The sequence below is a fragment of the Chaetodon auriga genome, chromosome 16, assembly GCF_051107435.1.
Source record: "Chaetodon auriga isolate fChaAug3 chromosome 16, fChaAug3.hap1, whole genome shotgun sequence".
Classification (NCBI taxonomy): domain Eukaryota; kingdom Metazoa; phylum Chordata; class Actinopteri; order Chaetodontiformes; family Chaetodontidae; genus Chaetodon; species Chaetodon auriga.
In genome coordinates this window covers 13,438,612-13,460,454 of record NC_135089.1, presented here as the reverse complement: position 1 = coordinate 13,460,454, position 21,843 = coordinate 13,438,612, and the positions used below count along the sequence as shown (strand labels likewise).

At 43.9% G+C, this 21,843-nt stretch overlaps 1 protein-coding gene across 6 annotated transcripts; it reads left to right on the top strand.

Moving 5' to 3' along the window:
- Positions 1 to 5,503: 5,503 nt before the first annotated feature.
- nacc1a (nucleus accumbens associated 1, BEN and BTB (POZ) domain containing a) lies at positions 5,504 to 17,913 on the top strand. Of its 6 annotated transcripts, none has more exons than XM_076752808.1 (8): positions 5,504 to 5,766; positions 9,441 to 9,594; positions 10,196 to 10,462; positions 10,769 to 11,399; positions 11,589 to 11,759; positions 12,545 to 12,650; positions 12,827 to 12,924; positions 13,672 to 17,913. In XM_076752808.1, the coding sequence occupies exons 1-8, from the start codon at positions 5,555 to 5,557 to the stop codon at positions 13,980 to 13,982; spliced, it is 1,950 nt and encodes a 649-aa protein (XP_076608923.1). In that variant the 5' UTR covers positions 5,504 to 5,554; the 3' UTR covers positions 13,983 to 17,913. The 6 variants fall into 6 exon arrangements, with proteins under 6 accessions (XP_076608923.1, XP_076608922.1, XP_076608928.1 ...); XM_076752807.1 differs by having other exon boundaries at positions 9,438 to 9,594; XM_076752813.1 differs by lacking the exon at positions 5,504 to 5,766 and adding an exon at positions 5,991 to 6,349.
- Positions 17,914 to 21,843: the final 3,930 nt, after the last annotated feature.

Genomic DNA, 21,843 nt, shown 5'->3' with positions numbered 1-21,843 from the left:
TTGCTCTTGGCCCTGATCACTCAATCATGACCTCCAGCGCCATCTCCACCTGACCCCACCAGACACTGTAAAAGTACAATGCTGCCATCTAGCCTAAATACAAAGACATTACACTTAGAATTGTGTGAACACAGTTGACCAAATTTGAAGGTATGTATATCTGAAGAGATGAAATCAGCTCATGTTAAAAATGTCCACATCCAATATTTACAATGAAGCAAGTAAAAGCAAAATGATCTCTTCTCTATTTCAGACCAGGCCATCTCTCCAAACATCACTTTACCTCAGCAGACCTCAGCAGTCAGACTGGAAACAGCTGAAGCCTGTAACATGTAAAAGCTGAACATCACTGCTTCTCATTCGCTGAGGAATAATTCTGCTTTGTTTTCATTCTTTATCATCCAGTTACACATGAAAAACGGGAATTTGATTCTTTGCCATTGCAGCATAAGAAGGCACGGTTGCATCAGAAACTCTGCATTAAAAAATAATCTAAAAATTACTCCATGAGCAGCAGACTGAACGCATCCAAAACCGAAGACAAGGAGTCTACATATCCTTGTGTTGTCAAACATGAGTCATCTGAAACACCTTTTGAAAGCACGATAAAGGATGTGTTTGGTGAGCTGAGAATTAGCATTTCATAAAACTGCAGTTCACTGGTGTTCATTACATTGTCGCAGAGATGTTTGGTGCTGATTCTTTTCATGGATTGGTGACAACTAAAATCAACCTGATCAATATCTGACCCTTTCTTGTATTCTACTGTGTTTCGTCCACCTCAGCCTGTGTTGCTGCTCTGCTTCATCAAAGCTGGGCTCTACACTGTGAGCACATTGCTGTATATGAGAGTGAACATAAGAGTGTGTGAATGTGGATGCTGTTCTGACACAAAGGTTGGTGAAACTTGCTAAGCTCTGACATCACTCTGTAACATCACTGTATGCTGCGAATGGTCTGACTGACAAAAGTTTGCAAACAAAAGCAGTTGGTTTACCAGTGATGCAGTGAGTGAATTTCCTGCTGTGGTTTTCAAGTGCTTCTGGTTCCTCTTTAAATTGTTTAACTCTACCACAAGAAGACACCAGTACAGTGGTGGTTTGTCCATTCTGGGCTATTATAGAAACATGGCAGTGCAACACGGTGGGCTCCATTGGAGAGGACCCCAGTCATAAGGAGATATGAAGGGCTCATTCTAAACAATTCTTATTTTCAGGTGATTGATTATACACTCCTGAAAACATAATTAGGAATTTTAGACTCCATTTCTGCCAATACATCCCCCTAAATCCTACACTCTGGTCCTTTAAATTCTGACTTTGAGACTCAAAAACCAATGTAATGAAGAACTACTCTATCATTGCTTACAGTAAAACAAATGGTGATATACTTGTGTGAAGCAGTATTTATTCTTCGGGGATTTATACCATGGCACAGTCCAAACACCCATGCATTGCTGAGATTGTCCACAAGAGTGAGACAAAGCCCCACATTGCAGCAGTGCTGACATGACACCTTTATTGGAAACACAAGTGGTGTAGTGATTTGAAGATGCTGACAAGTCAGAACCGGACTTACTAAATGGTGTGATAAAGAGATAAGTCCATGTGAAAACACAAACAGAGGCTGTTCTCCTTTCCATGCGCAGACATATGCACACAGAGTCACTGCTAATGTGTGCACACTCTGTCTTTGACTTAGAGCTACGTGTTTGTGTCTGCATTTGTGTACCTTGTGGGTTTAAAGGAATTCACATATGGGAGGGATGACACCAAGCACATCCAGACTTACTATTGGCTACCTCTGGAGTGATCTGGCACTGTGTGTGCCCTGATTGGATGGGGACCCTGTGGCAGCCAGCCCAAATCTGTGACGCTGTTGCTGGGATGGAGTCACAGCATGCTGTTGCCAGTCTTAGTGCCAGGGGACTGGCAACAGGGAAGCAGGGCGCCATGCCTAGCAGGCTGCCTGAGAGCGTCTCCCCGTCTAGCACCCCCATGTCCTCACATACCCTTCTGCCAAGCCCCCCTCCCTCTGGGTCCTCACTTGACCCCTTCAGTGTGTCAATATAAACCAGGGACATGTAACGACCAAACACCCTCACACACATAGAAGAACTATTCTCTCTCTCCAGCGACTCTTGAGGCACGACTGAGCAAAGTACTCAACCACAAACTGCCCGGTGGCCAACTGCAGAAGGCTGTGGTTGTAGTGAGCAGCTCCCAGCTGCTCCTGGGAAATGAAGATGTATTTTATCTTGAATAAATCTTCGCTTGAACAAGAGAGAATTTGTCATGATCAGAATCGTCCTCATGACATCTTAAAAGCTCCCACACACACTCTGCACGCACTCGCATACATGGTTTACAGCAGGCACCGCTGTGCAAACAGGTTATTCTTTTTAACAAACATTAAATTCAAGATGGGAATTAATTGTCTTTAATATTCTGAACAATGTAAGCCCATCTAATGGCATGTTCTTTCCAAAATACATTTTCAGTTAAATTGTAGAGCAAGAAGCAGAAGAAACAGATTCTTGTCTGGTAATACATGTGTGTGTTGTAGTTACTGTACAGTGTGAGCATCACTTACATGACGTCTCTCTAAAAGAGAGCAAGAGTGATTCTAAGCGAGAAAGGCTTCGACAAACTTATTGTTTTAGTTCATCCAATCTGTGTACAGAGCAATGCAATACAGTAGACTTCATGCAAACATGCAAACAGGCTTTTTCAATCAGTAAGCCGCAACACAAACTTATTGCTCTGGCAGTTTGACAAATAATATTTGTCTCATGGTTTGCAGTCATTGTTGTTTAGCAAGCAGAGAGGAGTTCATATGAGAGTTTGTGCAAATAGCAAATGACAAGGTTTTAATATTCAAGTGTAGGTGCTCCACAACAATACTGAAAGCACTGTGTAACATTTCAAGTTATGATGCAATGTGTGTTAGTTATAAACACTTCCAGCAGATGGCAACATTCTATTAATCATACTGACCTAGAATGTAGTGTCACCAGTAGGCTTTTTTCTCATGTCACAGAAAAGCACAAGTGTAAATAATGAAGTTATTCAAGGCTGAATTCCATTCGGCTGTTTCGGTTTGAGGGTCCTGCTATTATGCATGCTGGCCCATTGTTTCATGGCCGTGGCTCTCTGGGACACTTGAATAAAACAGAGCTCTCATTAATCTCATTAGTAAGACCTGTCCTTTTACTGCGATGACAAGTCAACTGTCTGCTGAAAGGCTGATGAATTACTGCAGTGAAGTTAGTTTTAAGTTAGATATTTGGCAGATATTCACTCTGTATCCAGCAGCATTTTCTCCTCAGTTTTACAACACAGATGTTTTATCAGCATCTTCAAGATGAGTTGTTCATATGCTAAATTGGTGTCATGTAGCACACTTTTTTTTCCCATTAGCTTTCATGTAATATGACCAAATTACTTCTTATTCCTCAACGGCTGGCTAACTCCTCAGTGAACACACACCAAATCCCCCCAAGTCCCCAAAGATCTGACGAATTTAAAACAGCTTCATGTTTTGCTTCCATTTTTTTTATTTTTTCTATCCATCAGGAATAGCATAGATCCAAAGCATTTAACTCCTCTGTAAGTCATGACCTGTTAAATAGTACATTGACAAGTGCAGAGGTGTTGCTCATTTGCCTTTTCATCATCCTCTAGATGGTGGTACAGGCTCCCACAATGACTCTCCAGCAGTCATCGGACAAGGAGAGTAGGATGTTCTCCTTCTCTGCCATATAATACAGCATTCCCTTTTATGTCTACCTGTCTTTTTATTATATTTCTCTTGTTTCTCTACTGAGAGGAATCATTGAATTGATGCTCATCGAGTCGAGATATTTTCGGAAAGACTGTCTTTCTAAATTGGCATGCTGTGTGATTTACCACAGTGAGCAACTATAACTACTTTTTAAGCACGCTGACATGCCCGTAGATGCAGCTAAAAAAGAGCAAGCTTAATTCATTGAAAAGTGTGTAATAGTGCAACAACAGCATAATTAGAAATGTTTGTTCCACGAATGTCTTTAGGATTGTCACTGTCATCTCTGGGCGATCAAGCCAATGTTTGAAAGTTTCATGACCATCACAGCATCTTTTAAGGGCTGGGTCACATACATGAAGCTAAAAATGGAATACAGTGTCGAAGTTATTATTATTATTATGTTATTCCTGGCACGGGTATTAAATTCCAGTTATGCCAGGTATAACATCAGACACATTGTAATAGCATATGTAATATTCCTTTTTCTATATAATTCATGCTATTTATTTGCAGCAGGACCAAGTTTTGTGTGGCCATTTTAAATTCTAATCGTAAAGCTGCACTGCACATTAACTTTGAGTGCCAATGAAAAGTATAATAAAATTAATGGGGGCTGAGTTCCATTCAGTCAGGTCAGTTTTAGCGTCATGGTATAGTGCATGCTGGCCCACTGTCACACTGTTGTGGCTTCTTTTGCTGCTTGGTTGCAGAGGCAGAGGCACAGTGTTATTAGTAACACCTGCACTTTTCCTCCTATGGAAAACCAAAACGTCTGCGCTGGACCCTTCAGGTTTATTTTAACCTACAATCAAAAATGAACTGAGCTCTACACAGTAGCTCATATTTTAGGGCATATTTTCTCATTAAAATCACAGTTAAGAGTTTAGAGATCGCAGTTGCTCAAATGGATATTAAGTATGACAGATAGGCCAGTTTGGAATAATAAGCATGAGCACACAACACTAACAGTTTTCAGAGGCGTGGTATTTTCCCATGACGCTGTTTAGTGTAACCAAAGTTTGGTTTCTGTCTCCTTCTGTTCCAAGAAAGTCGCAGGTTATTGTTACTTTCCTCACCTCATATAACCTACACATTCACACTCACTGCTGCCACGGATGGTGCCATTTTGAAGACATTTATTCATGAATCCATACCTCCAGAGCTGAGCTTTCTGTGATTCTGTGTGCTGTTGGTGTATGAGATACATATAACAGCTGCTGTGCCTCCACCCTCACATGAAAAAATGCATGCAGAAGGGATGTTCATGCACACACGTTTAAAATCCCAGAATGCTGTCGAATGGCCTGGTGGAGGCCCATCATCATACAGTGTGCTGTTTGGTATGTTATGACCACAGTAAGGCCCCAACATGCTTTGCTTATGTATATCAGCTGAACACAGGTAGGTGTGTGTGTGTGTGTGTGTGTGTGTGTGTGTGTGTGTGAGAGAGAGAGAGAGAGAGAGATAGATATCATAACACTGCGTGTTGCACATAAGGTTTCACTTATTTACAGCCAACAAGGGCGCGCCTTTATCCCTATTATATGTGCGCGCCGAGTTCACTAAAGTTTAATAACACACGCGGCCTACTTTTCCCAATTCTATCGCTCATATGCATAGAGAGAGAGACTTTGGGAGAGAGTGAGAGACGGTCTCTCCTTGCAGGGCAGGCTGCTGCTGTTGCTGTGCCAATGCGCAAACAGTGCACGCCGTGGGATAGGTCTCCCCAAATTGAGGCTGCGCTCTCTCGAAACGATCATGCGATTGAATGACGAGCGCGTCATGCCTGCCTTCCTCCTCTCCTGTTCGGTGCGATCAGTGGCTCTGTGTTCCGCAATCCCCTGGGATACTGTACCGCCCTCGATGGCTCTGCTATCGGCGTTTCGCTCACACTGAATGGCAGCCCGGAGCAGGGGAAAGCGGGGAGAGAGAGCGCAGCTTCGTTGAACCGACGCTCTGCATCAACTTCCCAGCGAGGGGGTGAGTGTGTTGTCTGCCGCTGTGTGAGGCGTCCTGCCGGGGTCGTCTGAGGAGCCACCGGCGGCGGCAGAGGAGGGGGAGGGGGGAGGGGGACTGTGACAGTGTCCTTAGTTGGGCTGATGATCCAGCAGGTACGGGACAGTTTAAGTTTGGGATAATATGCGACTGAGGGGATGGGGCCATGGCACAGTCCTAAACTTTCTTTCAGCGCTATCTATTCACTGAAATGTAGGCCTGACCGATTATCAGCGTGGATCACCGCGCGTGAAGAGAAATGGTTAATTTCGTGTAGCTCTCTCAAATATGCGAATATGCGATGGCGGTCAGGTTTTTTGGCACGGCAGCACTTGCGAGCGCCGGTTGTAAAGAATTGTGCCTTGTTGTGCTCCCACCCCCCGCTCCGTGCCGCACTGGTTCCGTCTGGCTCGCCCTCAGCTGCTGCGTGTCCTGGGATGACCTGTTGATGTCGGTAGAATGGAGAATGGCAGGGGGAGCGATTTCCCCCATCACCAAAATATTTAAATAAGCAACATTTGGGCTTGACAACCGGCGTCGCAGCACGGCTACCTCGTCCGCGCAGGCAGTAAGTGTCTTGTTTATCTTTTGAGTGTGGGACTATCGCGGAAATGCTTGACATTGTGCAGCTGGGGCTGTGCGTGCATGAGGTGGATGGTGCGCCGGGGCGAACCCAAAATATTTAACAGTAGCGTTAGCTTAGCCATTAGCCACCTCTATAGGCCTGCTGCGGATGGGAGAGGGCATCAAACATTTTCAGCGTAGGGAGCCACAGGGGGAAGGGGGGCAGAGTACGGCCGCTTAGTCCGCTCAAGACGTTTGCATTAGTATACTTTGAGTGCGGTTTGACGGCACGTAAACAGTAACACACCGTCGCCCTCACCCGGGTATCACCGGGGCTCGCTGCCATCCTGTGTCGCCCCCCCCCTCTCCCTCCCATCGGCTCCGGTGCCAGCAGACAGTGGAGCACTCCCGGCGGGGAGACTGGCACACGGCGCGTTAAAGAGCTCCTTATCTGTTCCCCATAACCCGGCATCCTTTCCCTTAAACACTTCTGTAACAGTTACAGAGGCAGGCTGTGGTCTGGGATCTCACCGGATGAAGCTTCAGTTCAAATAGTTCAGAAGTTTACAAGCTTTTCATGTGTGTTGTTAATCAGGGTCTCCATGTTATGTAAGACAAATCGCGGATCAGGCCTGTGCATATGTCTTGACTTGATCGGAGTAGCACAGCCATGCAGGCATGGGCACATGGGAACCAGGAAATGCCTATAGAGAGATGCATTGTGTGCCAGCTGCACCAATGACTCCACAGTAATCACCCACATAGCAGTGCAAGAGCCCATGCTGTTTGCAGTGCAGAACTGGATAAACTGGAAAGAAGTGGGTCCGTACATTTCGAAATATGTCCACAGCCATCCCATCATAATGTAGCATAATCCCTTTGAATGAAGGCAAAACATTTTTGAAGGCTTACTATGAAAAGTCTGAGGTCTTAAGTATGTTGGGAGTATGTTTGACCTACTTTCCTCACCCGGCTGGTTGGTGTGAGATCTAAGCCACGGGGTGAGTTCGGGTGAATTTCATCCGTACACGTCGCCGCGCTCTATATATTTAATGGAATAAGGACCTGAGATGATCCCTCTCATCTCTGCAGGCCTCGCTGCCCCTCCTTGGTGCATAAAGACACACATGCACACACAAATGCACACACACACACACACACACACACACACACACAGCCACATTCTCTCTCACTGTCAGGACAAACTGTGCAAACACACCCTGCTCTCAGCCCCGTGTTTGTGTGTCTTTATGTGCACGCATGTGTGCTTACTGCGGCTCGCCAAACTGTAAACAAGCAGTATTGTCTAATGTCTGTGTGTGACTCAGTGTGCCTTTTGTGGGTTTGTTTGAGTTTGTGTGTGCGCATCTGTGTTTTAGTATGAGGGAGAGGGAGCTTGAGTGAGACAGAGACAAAGAGAGCATTTCTCTTTACCCTGGAGCTTGGCGAGGTCCCAAATGAAAGGCTTTGGATATGATGGGGCGGCTCACTCCAGCCCTCATCAGTCAGTCACACCAAAGTTGGTTGTATGCCTCTCACAGGGTGGGCTTCAATCAGTTCCTTCTCACAGTATCAGAGATTGCTTTTGTTTCCTATGTATGTGCGCGTCGGTGTGCGTGCACTATGCATTCATGCATCGCTTTTAAGTGGTCGAACATTGGTGTGAAAAGTAGCTTTGTGCCGGGTATGCATGCACACTTTTGAATGGCGCAGGCCTGCAGACTCATGTGAGAGCCCTTATGACGGGTGTTCTGCTTTGGGTAAAGGTTTATGGTCTCATCAGTGGATCAGCTTTATTGTTAGATGCCGTGAAGAAAATATCTGGTATAATAAGCCTTTTCCTTTCCATATCCCGTCCACTGAATCTGAGCAGGCCTGTTACAGAGTCGAGCAGTAACGTAGTCTGCACACGGTGTTCGTGTCCACAGCGGAGGGGACTTTGGTTCTCTTTAATTTAGTATTTACAGGCATAATATTGGAATCTTCGACAGGGTGCAGGGCAAGGGGGTATGTTTGCATTTGGCTGTTTAGAGAAGTGAATGGAAACATGCTATGTGGTGTTTGTTTAGGCCACGCATACTTTTTGCACATAGAATAACAGAACATGACCCAGTTATCTGAGGGCACGGGGATTTTATAGCTCATAGAAGACAGAAAATAAAAAGGCTTTTACTGAGCCTGCTCCTGGCAATAGCAACTATTGCAGGGCTGAAGTGGCGTATAGGATTAATGCAATCATCCACAGAAGCTTCAACAGAACTTTCTTTCAAATATCAACGTCCTGTGAGCCTGCCAAGAGCCTTCAGTGGGACTGTGTGAAGAAATATTTGTGGCCTATGTCAGTTGGATATGCCGTGGGACATTATTTTTACTCAGGGCTACTCTTCTCTAAAATAGAGGCAGTATGAAGAATTTAGCCCAGTAGTAATAAAAAAAATAGGTTTAGCGTAAGTTTGGTATTACTTTGTCACAGTGAAAGACTGCCAGCTGTTTTATTGTGTCCATTAATGGAAGAGTCAGACATTCCTCACCTGTTTTGTTTTAGGTCTGTTCTCCTTGAGCTTTCTGCCTTTTTTAGCATAGCCCTGCCACATTACACCTCCTCATCACACCGAGGAAACAGCGCAGGATAACACAGTTTTCGCCATTGTTGCGATGTGCTCAAGTTATCCCACCTGGGACCACGGCGCAGCTCATATGACGAGGGATGAAGGTGTGTAAACACAGGGTAACAGATGAGTCACTATATGAGTTCATTTAGAGTTACTGTCTGAATCTCAGATGGCCATTTCATCTGCAGACAAGCCAAAAAAAAAGCCCCCCAAACTTTGCCTTTTTAGTTACAAGGTGGACATCTGGCTGCACAAGCTGCATGAGATTACTGTAAGGCTGCCCAATTAAAACAAATATCCAGTGTAAAATCAGCGCTATAATTACATCCCCGTTGAGGAGCAACATGTGTTAAACACACAGTCAAAGGTGGTTGGGGTATAACAATATATCGTATGTGTTCTAATATAAGAATTAACAATATTATATATAACTCATTTTCACTTGTTGTAATTGTGTCATTCCTCTCTTTCTTTCTCAAGAAGACCCTTAGGTGGTGTGCGTAGGCGCACCATGGCCCAGACCCTCCAGATGGCGATCCCAAACTTTGGCAACAATGTCTTAGAGTGTCTGAATGAGCAGCGGCTGCAGGGCCTCTACTGTGATGTCTCCGTGGTGGTCAAGGGCCATGCCTTCAAGGTACTGATGAGACTGCAAGTTATTCCTGTTTACATCATGAAAAATTACACTTCTGTTCAAAGTCACTGTGGCGTTCTCTCCAAGAGCATTGGGAGAGGTCCAGAACAGTACTCTAGGAATCATTTTATATTATTAATTTGATGTAATGAATTGATATTAAAGACCTATTTGACAAATAAATAAATGGCGCTCACTCAGTGTTAATATCGTAGTCTTTCTTACTTAATTTTGATAATGCCTTTCTCTTGTTTCACCTGTGTTTTATTTTGGCAACGTACTGCTTCTGTTTCATGTGAAGTCAACTTTAAACTCTGATTTATGTTAAAAGCTTATTGAGGGATCAAAAAAAAGTGATCGGCACCAAAACTCAGTGACAGTATTGAGAAGATTTGAGCCTTAAACAAATCAGTATGTTATTTCATAAGACCTTGCGACCTTATCTTGATATCAGTGAGCTCAGTCACCACAAACCCATCGCTTAGAAGACCTGACCTCAGGTTCTTTGGTTTTAAGTCAGCAGAAATCTTTCATTTAATATTCAAAATCAGCACTACTCTCAAAACTTCTAATGGGACGTCTGACATGTCTGCTTTTGTTTCAGGCCCATCGAGCTGTGCTGGCTGCTAGCAGTTCTTATTTCCGGGACCTTTTCAGCAGCAATAGTGGAGGTGGTAGCAGCAATGAGACGAGCCCAACCGTAGTGGAGCTCCCGTCGGCTGTGCAGCCCCAGAGCTTCCAGCAGATTTTAGCTTTCTGCTACACAGGACGCCTCAGCATGACGGTGGGGGACCAGTTCCTCCTCATGTATACTGCAGGCTTCCTGCAGATCCAGCAGATCATGGAAAAAGGCACTGAATTCTTCCTCAAGGTAAAGCTGAAATGGTTTGCAGTGGAAACTTGACTTAATATCATATGTTGTATAGATGAAAACGGGGAAAGAGGCTTTTCCACATTTAAGTTTTCAATGCTTTTGTGCACAATAAACACAAACCAAATGCTGTTTAATGTACATCAGTTGTATTAAGGTGGCGGCAAAAGTCCAAAACAGAGCAAACTACAAGAAAACTGTATGACCAAAATTACCTGTGTGGTTGATTGGGCAAACGCTCATCTGTTGGTTCATCAGTGTGTTTATGTATGCTGACACAAAGTTGATGTATACATTCATTTGTAGGTCTCCTCCCCCAGCTGCGACTCTCAGGGCCTTCACGCTGAGGAGGCCCCACCTTCTGAGCCCCAGAGCCCTGTAACGCAGACCAGTAACAGTGCAACCCGGCCGACCTCCTGCCAGACGCCGCTCTCTCTGGTATCACGAGTGAAGACAGAGCAGCCAGCTAGCCAGCCGGAAGCAGCCACTCCTTACTCAGTAGTCTGCACTCCTGTAGCTAAGCGGCTGTGGGAGGGTGGCAGCAGCAGAGATGGAGGTGGGGGAGGTTCAGGGGGAGGAGGAGGGGCCAGGAAGGCGGCCCGTTATTCCCAGGAGGCGGTGCGGGGCAGTGCGATTCAGAGCCCCGGAGCACTCGGACTGGCCATGTGCATGGGCGCCACCGCAACCGGCCTGGCGGGCATGGTGGCCAGCGGCGGGGTTAGTGGCAACGCCGGCACCAATGGCAGCTCCGCAGCGGGCCTTGGCGTGTCAGAGGGCGCCAGCCCCGGCACCCTGAGCACCTACGCCAGCGACTCACCCATCAGCTACCACGATGATGAAGAAGAGGAAGAGGGGACGGATGAAAGCGCTGAAGAGCAGTACAGGCAAATCTGCAACATGTACACCATGTACAGCATGCTCAACATGGGAGCCGCAGGTAATGGACATGAAACAGAACGGTGCAACTGCAAGACAGACGTCTGATTTCTGTTTTTATTTTTTTATGGATTTAATAGTAACACGATGCATTTCTGGATTCAGCAAGTGTTGTGCTGTGCACTCTATTTTGTCTCCGTGTAAAAGTGATGTGGTTTTATTCTAATCTTGCAGTATTGTGTTTCTCCAGCTGCCGGCGAGCGCGTCGAGGCTCTCCCGGACCACACAGAGACGCGGGGTCGGATGCGAGGCAGAGACCTTACGTGTCTCCCCGCAGAACTCATCGCTCAGATAGGCAACCGCTGTCATCCCAAACTGTACGAGGAAGGAGACCCTGCTGAGAAACTAGAGTTAGTCTCAGGTGTGTTTGCATGTGTAGGCGTTTGTGTGTGCGTGTGCGTGCCAAAAGGAACATGTCTTTACAAGAAAGCTGGTGAAATGCCGAGGTTGTTTTTATCTACGATCATATAACGTTTGGAAGATGTACAGTATGTATCACCTGTATCAGAAAATATACACATGAACTACAAAATAATCAAAGCAGGAATATACGAATGCTAGTTGATTCAAGAGACAATGGAAAGGTTCTCAAATGACTGCGCTTGGTATGCAGATTATGTGGCAGTCTTTCACATTTGACTCAGTGTGTTTATGTCAAGGACATCCTGTGTCAGTGCCTGTGTTACCTTGGCTGAGTTACATACCTTTCAATATAGTGTGTGGCCTAAAGAAAAGGAAAAAAGGAAGAAAAGGAGACAGCCAAGCTAGAATTGTAAGGGAGTATAACAATAAATTAAAATGCAAGAAAAAAAAGTAGTGTGCATAAATATTTAAAGGAGTAAATACTTATGAGGAAATGCAACACAGATGCGGATTCAACATGTGAAACAGAGGATGGCAAAGAAGCGAAACTCTGAACTGACATGTGACTAAGCCTCCTCAATCCCCACCTACAGCTGCAATGTTTGATATGAATCAGAGTCGTCCCCAGATAAGCAAACACTCCATTCCAGGAAATCAAGTATGTGACAGTATATGACTGACAACATCTGAACTTGGAACAGGTCAAACATGCCATAAAGGCAGACAATGTATGAGTCACGGTGATATTTGGTGGATCATTTGTTTGCATGCTATCCTTTGCAGGTACTTCTGTGTATATATCACGAGCCCAGCTCATGAACTGTCATGTGAGCGCAGGGACCAGACACAAGGTGCTGCTGAGGAGGCTGCTGGCCGCCTTCTTTGACAGGTTTGTTCCTTCTGTCTGAGAGTCTGGGTCTATTTCTGCAACTGTTTCATGTGAAGTTAGCAAAAGCTTCGTTTGAATATAGAAATTAATGTATTTTTTTTTATCTGCTGGCATTAAAGCAACTATTTTTGTGTTTCCTCTGTTCTGTACAACTCTTTCTTATTCTGATGTATCAGGAACACTCTGGCCAACAGCTGTGGAACAGGCATCCGCTCGTCCACCAATGACCCGAGCCGCAAGCCCCTGGACAACAGAGTTCTGCACGCGGTCAAATGTGAGCACTCGTGTTTTTCTCCCTGTGGGTGTTTGCCCACAAGCATGCAAACAATGTGCTTCTAATGTCGGGCACATTCATTTTGCACATGAACACGTTCTCTGTATGTAAATATTGCAGAGCACACTGTTGCTGAATTTAATGATAGGCTGTTAAATGGCTCGGTTTGGTGAAATATGTCAGTTTTTAGGCTGCTTTTGGATGAAAGTTCAAACTGGAGATTAACTGGATCCTACTGAATAGCATTAGGTAACATTTCCCTGTCCGTCTGATCTGCAGGACGCCTGCAAATATTATCGCTCTTCTTTTAAATGCGTCCTCCGAATCCGAACCTGGAGAGATGCTTATACAGTATTAGCCGGCATCAGCTGAAGGGCATTTGTGAGGAGCAGATTTGATGTCGTTCAGATGGTTCAGGGTTATTCGTGGACAGCAAAATCTGGGGATCAAATCCTAAATTGACAAGACGCTCTGTACTCAGTGCTGCAGGTGTTGCACTGTGAGGAGGAGCTTTGATACTTCAGGCTGCTTAAATTCTCCGTGCACCTTGTAAGTAGGTGAATTTGTGCCCCGGTGGGAAACACACTTAATAAAGTGCAGAATTAATGAGCACCATACCACACATTGCTCATTAAATGATGCAGGTTCCACGTGTGAACATAAAAAAACAACATATTTCCCCTGACCGCCAAGTCCGCAGCGTAACGTGCGCTCAGCCTAATGCATTGTTTCCCTTCTCCACGTCAGTTTATTGCCAGAACTTTGCCACCAGCTTCAAAGAAAGCGAGATGAACGCCATCGCGGCCGACATGTGCACCAACGCCCGACGCGTGGTCCGCAAGAGCTGGATCCCCAAGCTGAAGCTGCTGATGGCCGAGAGCGACGCCTACACCGCTTTCCTCCCCGACGGCGTCAAGATGGAGGATGACACCCTGGGGGCCGATCCCACCTTCGACCCCGCCTCTCTGGAGGCCACTGGCGGTGCCGGCTTGGAGTCGGGTGGCTCCTCAGGTGAATCGCTACCGGGTGTGGGCGGGGACGGCGGACAGTTATTTTGAACATTGTGTTCGGGGGAAGGTTGAAATTTGGTGACACGTATACCAGTATTCCCCAGTTCTGCTTGCCTCCTCACTCTTTGGCCCACGCTGATTTCTCACATCTGACTGTCTATACTACACTGCTAGGGTCAACAGTTGTTGTTACCCTGATGTAACCAGGACATGAAAACTTAAACTTTTGCTTTATGACTGTACAATGGAGTTAGTTGAGGAAAGGGAGAGAGTCAGAGGATGTTAAGTTTTCTCCTAACTGCCCTCTGCCTCCCCTTGTCTTTTTAAGGTGTGTAAGCGCATCCACTGTTGCATATTAAATACATTCCCTGAAATGCAGGTGGTGGGGGGGGGGGGAGTGGCCCGTGCAGCCTGAGGGTGGCTGGCTGGACAGGCTCGGAGTAGAGGTGGCGAGTGTATTGAATGTAAGTGTCAGTGGCATTTTTCTCTATGCAAGCCTGACAACTTTTATTCCAGCCTCGGAAAAGGAACTAAATTTAGACAAAGTAATAAAATGAGTTAACACTACCTGTTCTTCCTCCCCTCGCACCTTCCGCTCATCGACCTGCAAGTATTCTTCACCCAACGTCACCTCTCTTGAGACCAGAGAGCGTTTCACTGTGCGGCGTCTTCTAGAACTGTATCTCACCTTTCTGTTTTCTAACTCCTAGCATGTTTCTCCGTCTACCGAACTGAACAGTGATCCAGAGAGAAGGGGGGAGCTTTTTACTGAGATGATTGTAAAGCAAATTTAAGGGCAACAGGTAATCAGAGATGGTCATATTTTTAGAGGATAAACTATATTTATACAAGTGCCCATGCCGAGAATGGTGTGAGCGAAGAGAGTGAGAGGGATTGTTTTAAAATCTCGATCTTCACGTTTTATTGAAAGAGGTCTTGTCAAATAAGTGAAAGTGCTATTTTTGCAGAAAAAAGGAGTTTAATAAAGCAGTCTTATCATAGGACCCTTAGTCATTTATTTTTATCTTTGTTTGACAGTGCAGAGTGATGGAATGAGCAGTTGAACTGCTAAGTTTGAAGCATTTCATCTTCGCAAGCTTAAAAGGAATAATAAGACTGATTCAGCTGGCTTGACTGTTGTCTATGATAACCATTTCTCGTTAAGGTTGTGAACCTGCAGCATGTGCCTCCTTCCATAAAACGCTGGCCCACGGTTTTGAAGGTGACTTGGAGAAATATAAAGGTTATATCGATCTGACAACTCAGCCAGTTTCTTCTTTGTACTGAAATTACTGAAAAGAGAAGAACTGCTGACGTTTTGGTTTTTTTTGTGCAAATGCAAAAGTCCCAGGAACTAATGATGGAACATTGGAACATGTCTTTTAATTGAAATCAATTAAGCAGAAGCCTGGTGGCTGCAGTGACATCATGAGGAGGCAATATGTGCTCGAAGCGACAGTGATAGGTTTCATGGTACTATCCATGTGTGTGTGTGTCAAACAGGAGAGTCTGGATTGCGTGGCTGTCTTTTGGTATGTAGTTTTTTCATGTATCTAATGCACCACCTCTTTACTTTTGCACCTTCCATGAGAGGTAGACTGGAGGTTTCTGCACCTTAATAGAAGAACCAGTGGTTCATGCACCTTTTTGAGAAGTGTTGTGTAGCAACTGAACCCCTGTAATTTGTCTTTTTTTTTTTCTTCTTCTTCTTCTTCTTCTTCCATGCCAGCCTGTGTTCCTCGTTCAGAAGTGACACAAACTCCTACTGTAAATAATCGAGAAGACTGTTAAGTTTAGTTTAAATCCCAAGTGTTCTTCCTTTCTGTTGCTGGATGTGTCTGATAATGAAATGTCAACAACTGAACTGGGCTTTTTTTTTTTTTTTTTTTTTTTTTTTTCTTTCTTTCTATGTGAAAGCTTGTGTTTGCTGGAAGCTTTTTGAATGCACAGTGACCTGGAGATCACAGGTCAGTACAGGGGAGTCTTTATTCCTGCTGCAGGTGGGTCTGGGCAGAACTTAGGAATGTGTTCTTAACCTGAAATGCTCTCACAGACAACTTTCTCCTTCTGGAAAAGAGGGTTTTATTTTAGTTTTTTTTTTTTTCTGAAGACAGGTACGACGCAAAAGCAGGGAAATAGTTATTGCCTCTTATTCAAGGCTGAGTCAATCTCATTGAGAGAATAATGAGAGGCAGGAAAGATATAGCTCAACCTATTTTCATCATTGATTCAAATTCTAAGGATGTGTTTACCTACGTGGTTTGACCTGAGGGTATACAGGCAGAACAAAAATGCAGTACCTTGTAAGTATTCTGTTAAGATAATGACAACAAAACCTCAGTAAGCTTTGCATTTGACTGTAAATGCCACATGAGCACCCCTCCCCCTCTTTACCTCTCCAGTATCTTTGAAGACTGTTGTGCTTCCTGTCCTTCATGCAGCTGGTGTCGTGTTTCACCTCCACACCTCTATTCAAGTGTTTCAGAGAGAGGCAAAGCAGCGGTTTTAGGGAGCTGAATCTGAATTTTAATATGTCCGCTTAATTTGCGAGTGGCTTATTACCGAGCCAAGTTTACAAGTTCAACACAACTCATGTTACATCGTCATGCCCCCCCCCCCCAAACCTGTTTTTTTAATCATGTCAGGACTCATGTTAGCCTCTGCCGGGTATATTTAAGTTACCATAATCCATTAAATTGTTTATAATATGATGCTACACAGAAAAATATCCAACTCAAGGTTTTCTAAGTAAACCCACTGTAATAGCAGATTCCTGGATAATTGCTTTGTGTACAGAGTTCAAGGACAAATGTCTCCCAAATCTGTCAGTGTTCCTGCCTAAAGAAGTAAAAGAAGGTATGACATTAGCCAATTTACTGTTCAAATGTCTGAATTTAGTTCCACTGTTGCACGACTGTTATTGATTGTGTCCTTCACAGAGGTATTAATGAAACCAGAGTATAATTAACGCCGACACCCTTAGAAAAACAGTCAGCCCCCCACCCAGATCAAAAGTAAAAGACAATAAAGAAACTTTAAAGGCGAGAAACAACAAGGGCTTGAATGAGTTATACACGGTGACTTACTCCATTCTGACTCACTTACAAGAGCTGAAATATCACCAGTGAATCAGCATCGATTCTTAGGAAGCCATGTTAGTCTGCTTTCACAGCTCAACCCAAATCCAGACATCCACAAAGCACCATTGACCCAGTCAGAGTATCCCGCTGTTGCGTCTCATAAGCCCAGTCTAGAAACACGGGCTTAGGGCCTGTGACGCCATCAGTTGAACGAGTGGAAGTAACTGTGGTTACAGTATGTGTCAGGGCCCACTCCAGTAAAAGTCCCTCACACAGCCTATTGCACAGTGCCTTTTGTGCAGTAGGTGTGTGAGCTTGTGTTTTACTTTGTGTGCTTTGGAGAGTAGAAAGCATTCACGCTCATTTTTCAGTCCGCTCTGAGCTAATTTCTGTACCTTTCAACGTTTGTGTTTACACTTCACAGAACATGTAGACCTACACACTTGAATGGATAAGGTGTGGCACGGCATGGGGAACCTTTTGTCACTAAACAGTGCATACTTAAATATGATTATACACATGTATAGATAAATACTGTATATTATATATAGACGCACACATAGAGGTCAGATTGTTTGTTGTGCACTCGCAGCATGAGGTCTATATTTACCCAGAAACAGCGCTTCTTCACAACCTGTGCAGTAATTGGTCTGCCCATGTCTTTGCCCCTGCTCCTTACCCTCTGTAACCCTGTAGCGCCAGTGGACATCCTGTACTGCTCATCCTATTCTTTCTGTGTTCCAAGTGCCAATAACTTTGTGAAAGCCCTGTAACTGTGACCCAACATTATCAAAGGTAATTGCACATTAACGACTGTAAAATAAATAAATACAAATCATAGAGAAAATGTCAAATGGATTAAATAATGAATATCTTAATAAAAGATTTGTAACAATTTCTCTCTGACTCCTTTTTTGCGGCTTGTTTTTAATGTAAGCCTTAAGACATTGGCTGAGATGTGAACTGAGGCCATGACTCGACCAGGTGTGCCCAACTTTTTTCCTCTGGAGGGCCAAAACTGAAACCAAAAGTAAACACCTATTGTGCTATATGGATCCCATATACTGTATTTAAAAAGCATTTTTCCAAAAATGACATGAACAGTGATTTTATTTATTTATGTATGTATTTATTTATTTATTTATTTATTGACAGGCCAATTTTGACTCAGCCCACCTCCTAAAGCAGCACCGTCATGGCATTTGCTCATTGGGTTTCTTTCATATATATCACTGGAATAAAGTATGTATAAAAAAATTTAATTGATTAATTGATTTACTGAAAGCAGAACTTGTTAAAGAAATAGAAAATCAACTGCTTCATTTCTCTGTTCAAAATTAATCTACAGCAACATGTAAATTTGCCTGTTTTTCAAGTACATTTCTGGAGAAATGCTTTTCACTGAGGAATGTTGAATGTAACTTACTGTAAGGAAGCAACTGTCATAACCCTACAAATAAACAGCTCATTCTTTTTTCCTCTTCTTGCACACTTCAGTACTCACACCTGGAGGCTGTCATGTATGACTGGTTCATTTCATGCTTTAGAACTTGTATTCCCACGGTTGTTTCTGCCTTCATTTGGCTACAGTTTTGCTTCCGTATTTGATATACAGCACTTAGTGTAAAATACACATTATGTATCTAAAGCCTCCTATCCTGTTATGCGATAATTAGGCTTAAGTTCTGAATTAATAACACATTTTCATTTGCAACTGTGGTACTAAGAAATGTTTGGCTATTTTAATGATGTCAGCGAAGAACACGCCTGGTCTGTTCCACCTGTGAATGGACCCTGTATGAGATTAAACATCGGCGCTTTCTGCCTTTCCTTCGCATGCGTGATCTCCTCAAACCTTCACTTAGTCTCCAAAGCAGACACCAAAGGCTGCACAGCCCAGACCAGAATCAAGTTATCTTCTTATTTCCCCTTGTTAGTGCGCCCTCTAGTGTTCCAAGACCAACAAGACAACTGAGAGCTCACTGAAATATCCACTATTTCACCAGCTTGGTTTACTGTTACCACACTAATAAAGGAAGCGGCTCCAGTGAGCTTTAAATCTGGATGAATCTATATTTTTGAACCAACGTTAAATCAGTTAACTCTATATAATGTCAAAGTGGTTGCTTATTGTGCCACAATCTTTCTCTGAGGTGCTTTTTTTAAGGATGTTGCTGTATTTTTACTGCTTGCATGGTTTAGTCTGAGCTCAAATGCTGTAATTAATTTTTTAAAAAATCCATAAACCCAATGTGCAGTATACAAGTAACAGCAGATAAATGAGCAAATAGCAAGTGAAGAATGAAACACTGAACAGGTTTAGAACCAAATATCTTTCTCAAGCCTTGGAGGAGACCACAGCAGAGCTAAAAGGCTGTGTCAGTGGCTCGAAATATGATATGAGATGTAGCAGCTGTGTCTGTCTGCTTGTTGTGACGTTTTAATGGCCCCTAGTAGAAAAACATAGATTACTATCTGTTGAAGGCACAATATCTTGGAAAGGAATTCACTACAGTCCAGTGTGGTGGTTACATAATACTCCAGATGTGTGGCACAGCCTCTCAGCAGTTTGAAAAGCTCAAGTACTTTGTATGAGTATGGGGAGGGGGATCACGATGCTGATGCCATATGGGGAATTGTGCATATTTACAGCAGCAGATCATGTCAGTGTAATCTTATTGCATGACATATGTGAAAGGCAGGATACACTTTAGATATGTGATTCAGATTGGATTAATAAAATGATGCCCAAAACACACAGGAACGGGTTAAAAAGTGAGACTGTTACCATGCTCCGGGCTGGGAATCAGGGATACAGGCATATCCCTGTTATATATCCCTGGAGCTCTTTAATGAGCTGCACACATTTGCGTCAGTTCCACAGTGTAACCACAGGAGGGCACTGTTTAATCTATTACTGGATTGAAGTGTTCCAGCGCTCAAAAGTGCACCAAAAACAAGTTTCCCTCCACCTCGACTGATGACTCCAAACTTGATCATGAAAAAAAAAAAAAAAAAAACATCAGTGGGAGGTTTGGAGGAAATGTTTGTAGCCTTTTTGGGTGTTATTGATCACTGTACCAAAGCCTGATTGTACCTTTAAGAGAGGTAACCAATCAACTAAAAACAAGGGGATAATTACGGTCATTATCAATGGAGGAATTTCATATAGCTTTTTTTTTTTTTTAACTTCCTTTTAGGTGGCATCTACGGATTCTGATGCATTCCTACCACGAGCACGTTTAATCAGACATTTCTAGTATATTTTAGAAAAAATGCATATATCAGCCTGCCATCCTCTGCAGCTGATCCTTTGTTGCACTGCAGCCACACCAGAAACAATCACCTGCATACCAGAAATTCCTCTCGAAGCTCAGCAGCTTGGAAAACAAGGTCTCTCACTCTCTTCCCCTCTCTAAGAAACAAATTCTATAAAGCACTTTCACACTGCTGCTCGGGAGTTAAATGCTCAATTTTATGTTGTCGTATTGATTTATACTACTCAGTGTGCCAAGCTCTACCTTAAATGAAGTCTAAAAGTGCAATGCAGCTGATCATGATACACCCCGGAATGGATTCCATTGCCCAAATATGGGCAGAGGGAAGTGGCGAGCCCTGACGCAATCCTCACTGCTGTTACTTTAAAGGGCCTCAGGAAACAAGGGCTCCCACGCACGTCATGGGTTTTCCTCTGTATGTGCCACAGGAGCAGGATGTGCTTAATATGGGCATCTGTCTGTTAACCTCCACCCCCCACCCTGCTTTCCTTTTTCCCTTCAAAGGGAAGCAGCTCACTGGGGGGATGGGTGAGACTGGACTTTGGTAGATGCTTTCTTTACTGTTCCAGACAACCAGAGCAGTGGCATAGTATTCATGGTATGAGTGAGGCTAAACATAGGCAGAAATACCTTTCGCAGTCCTCATGACTCTTCCTGCTCCGGGCATGGCTCATCAAACAAATGCATCATGATCAGCTTCCAGCTTGTTAATGCCTGTCCTTAGACATTTGGAACTGCCTGAATGTGTTTGCACTGCTTGGATTCAGTGATAGTCAGGTGCATGCCTGATAAACATGACACGCCAAGTCATACAGAGCATATATGAAGTTAAATGTCTGACAATAGGCTTTGTGTGCATGTTGGCGAAACAAATGACCTGCATGTGACGGCTGATTCAGTCAGACCTCCTTTAAGTTTGAGCGTAAAGGCGCACATTTCAACCAAAATTCATTTCTTGTTTCATCAGTGACAAAAGAGCATTTAGGTGGACTAAATTTAACTAATAAAAACTGCAAAATGCAACAAGAAGCTGCATGTGTTGATAGTTTTAATAAGTGCAGCTGAAATGTTTAATTTAGCTTGTAAAGCAACAGCCAAACACATTTGTATCCAAAACCTGAGTCTGGATCTGTGGCCTATATTCAGTGCAGACAGGCGTATGTTAGGCCAGGATTTGGAAAACTACTGTAAACTGTTAGTCCAAAGTCCACAGCTGTATACATGTAGTGAACAGTTTATAATATGTAACATGTAGTAACATACCTGGAAACTACAGAAACTAGTTTTGGTTGAAGTTTTAGGTTATTTTAAGTTATTTCCTAGTGGAAACTAGCTGATGAAATTGAGCAAAATAAATAAAAAATCATTCTTTTCTTTCTTTTTTCCTCGCTGGTTGTGTGTATATGGCTGCTGTGTTCCGTTTGTGTCTCTTTTCTTCGCCTCAGCTGTCTGAGCGCTGCTTTCAGGCCTGTTTGAGACCGAGGACCGGGTCTGAGGCCGGGGGGCGGGGCTCACTCGTATGACGCTAAGTCTGTGACGTCGACGAGGTGA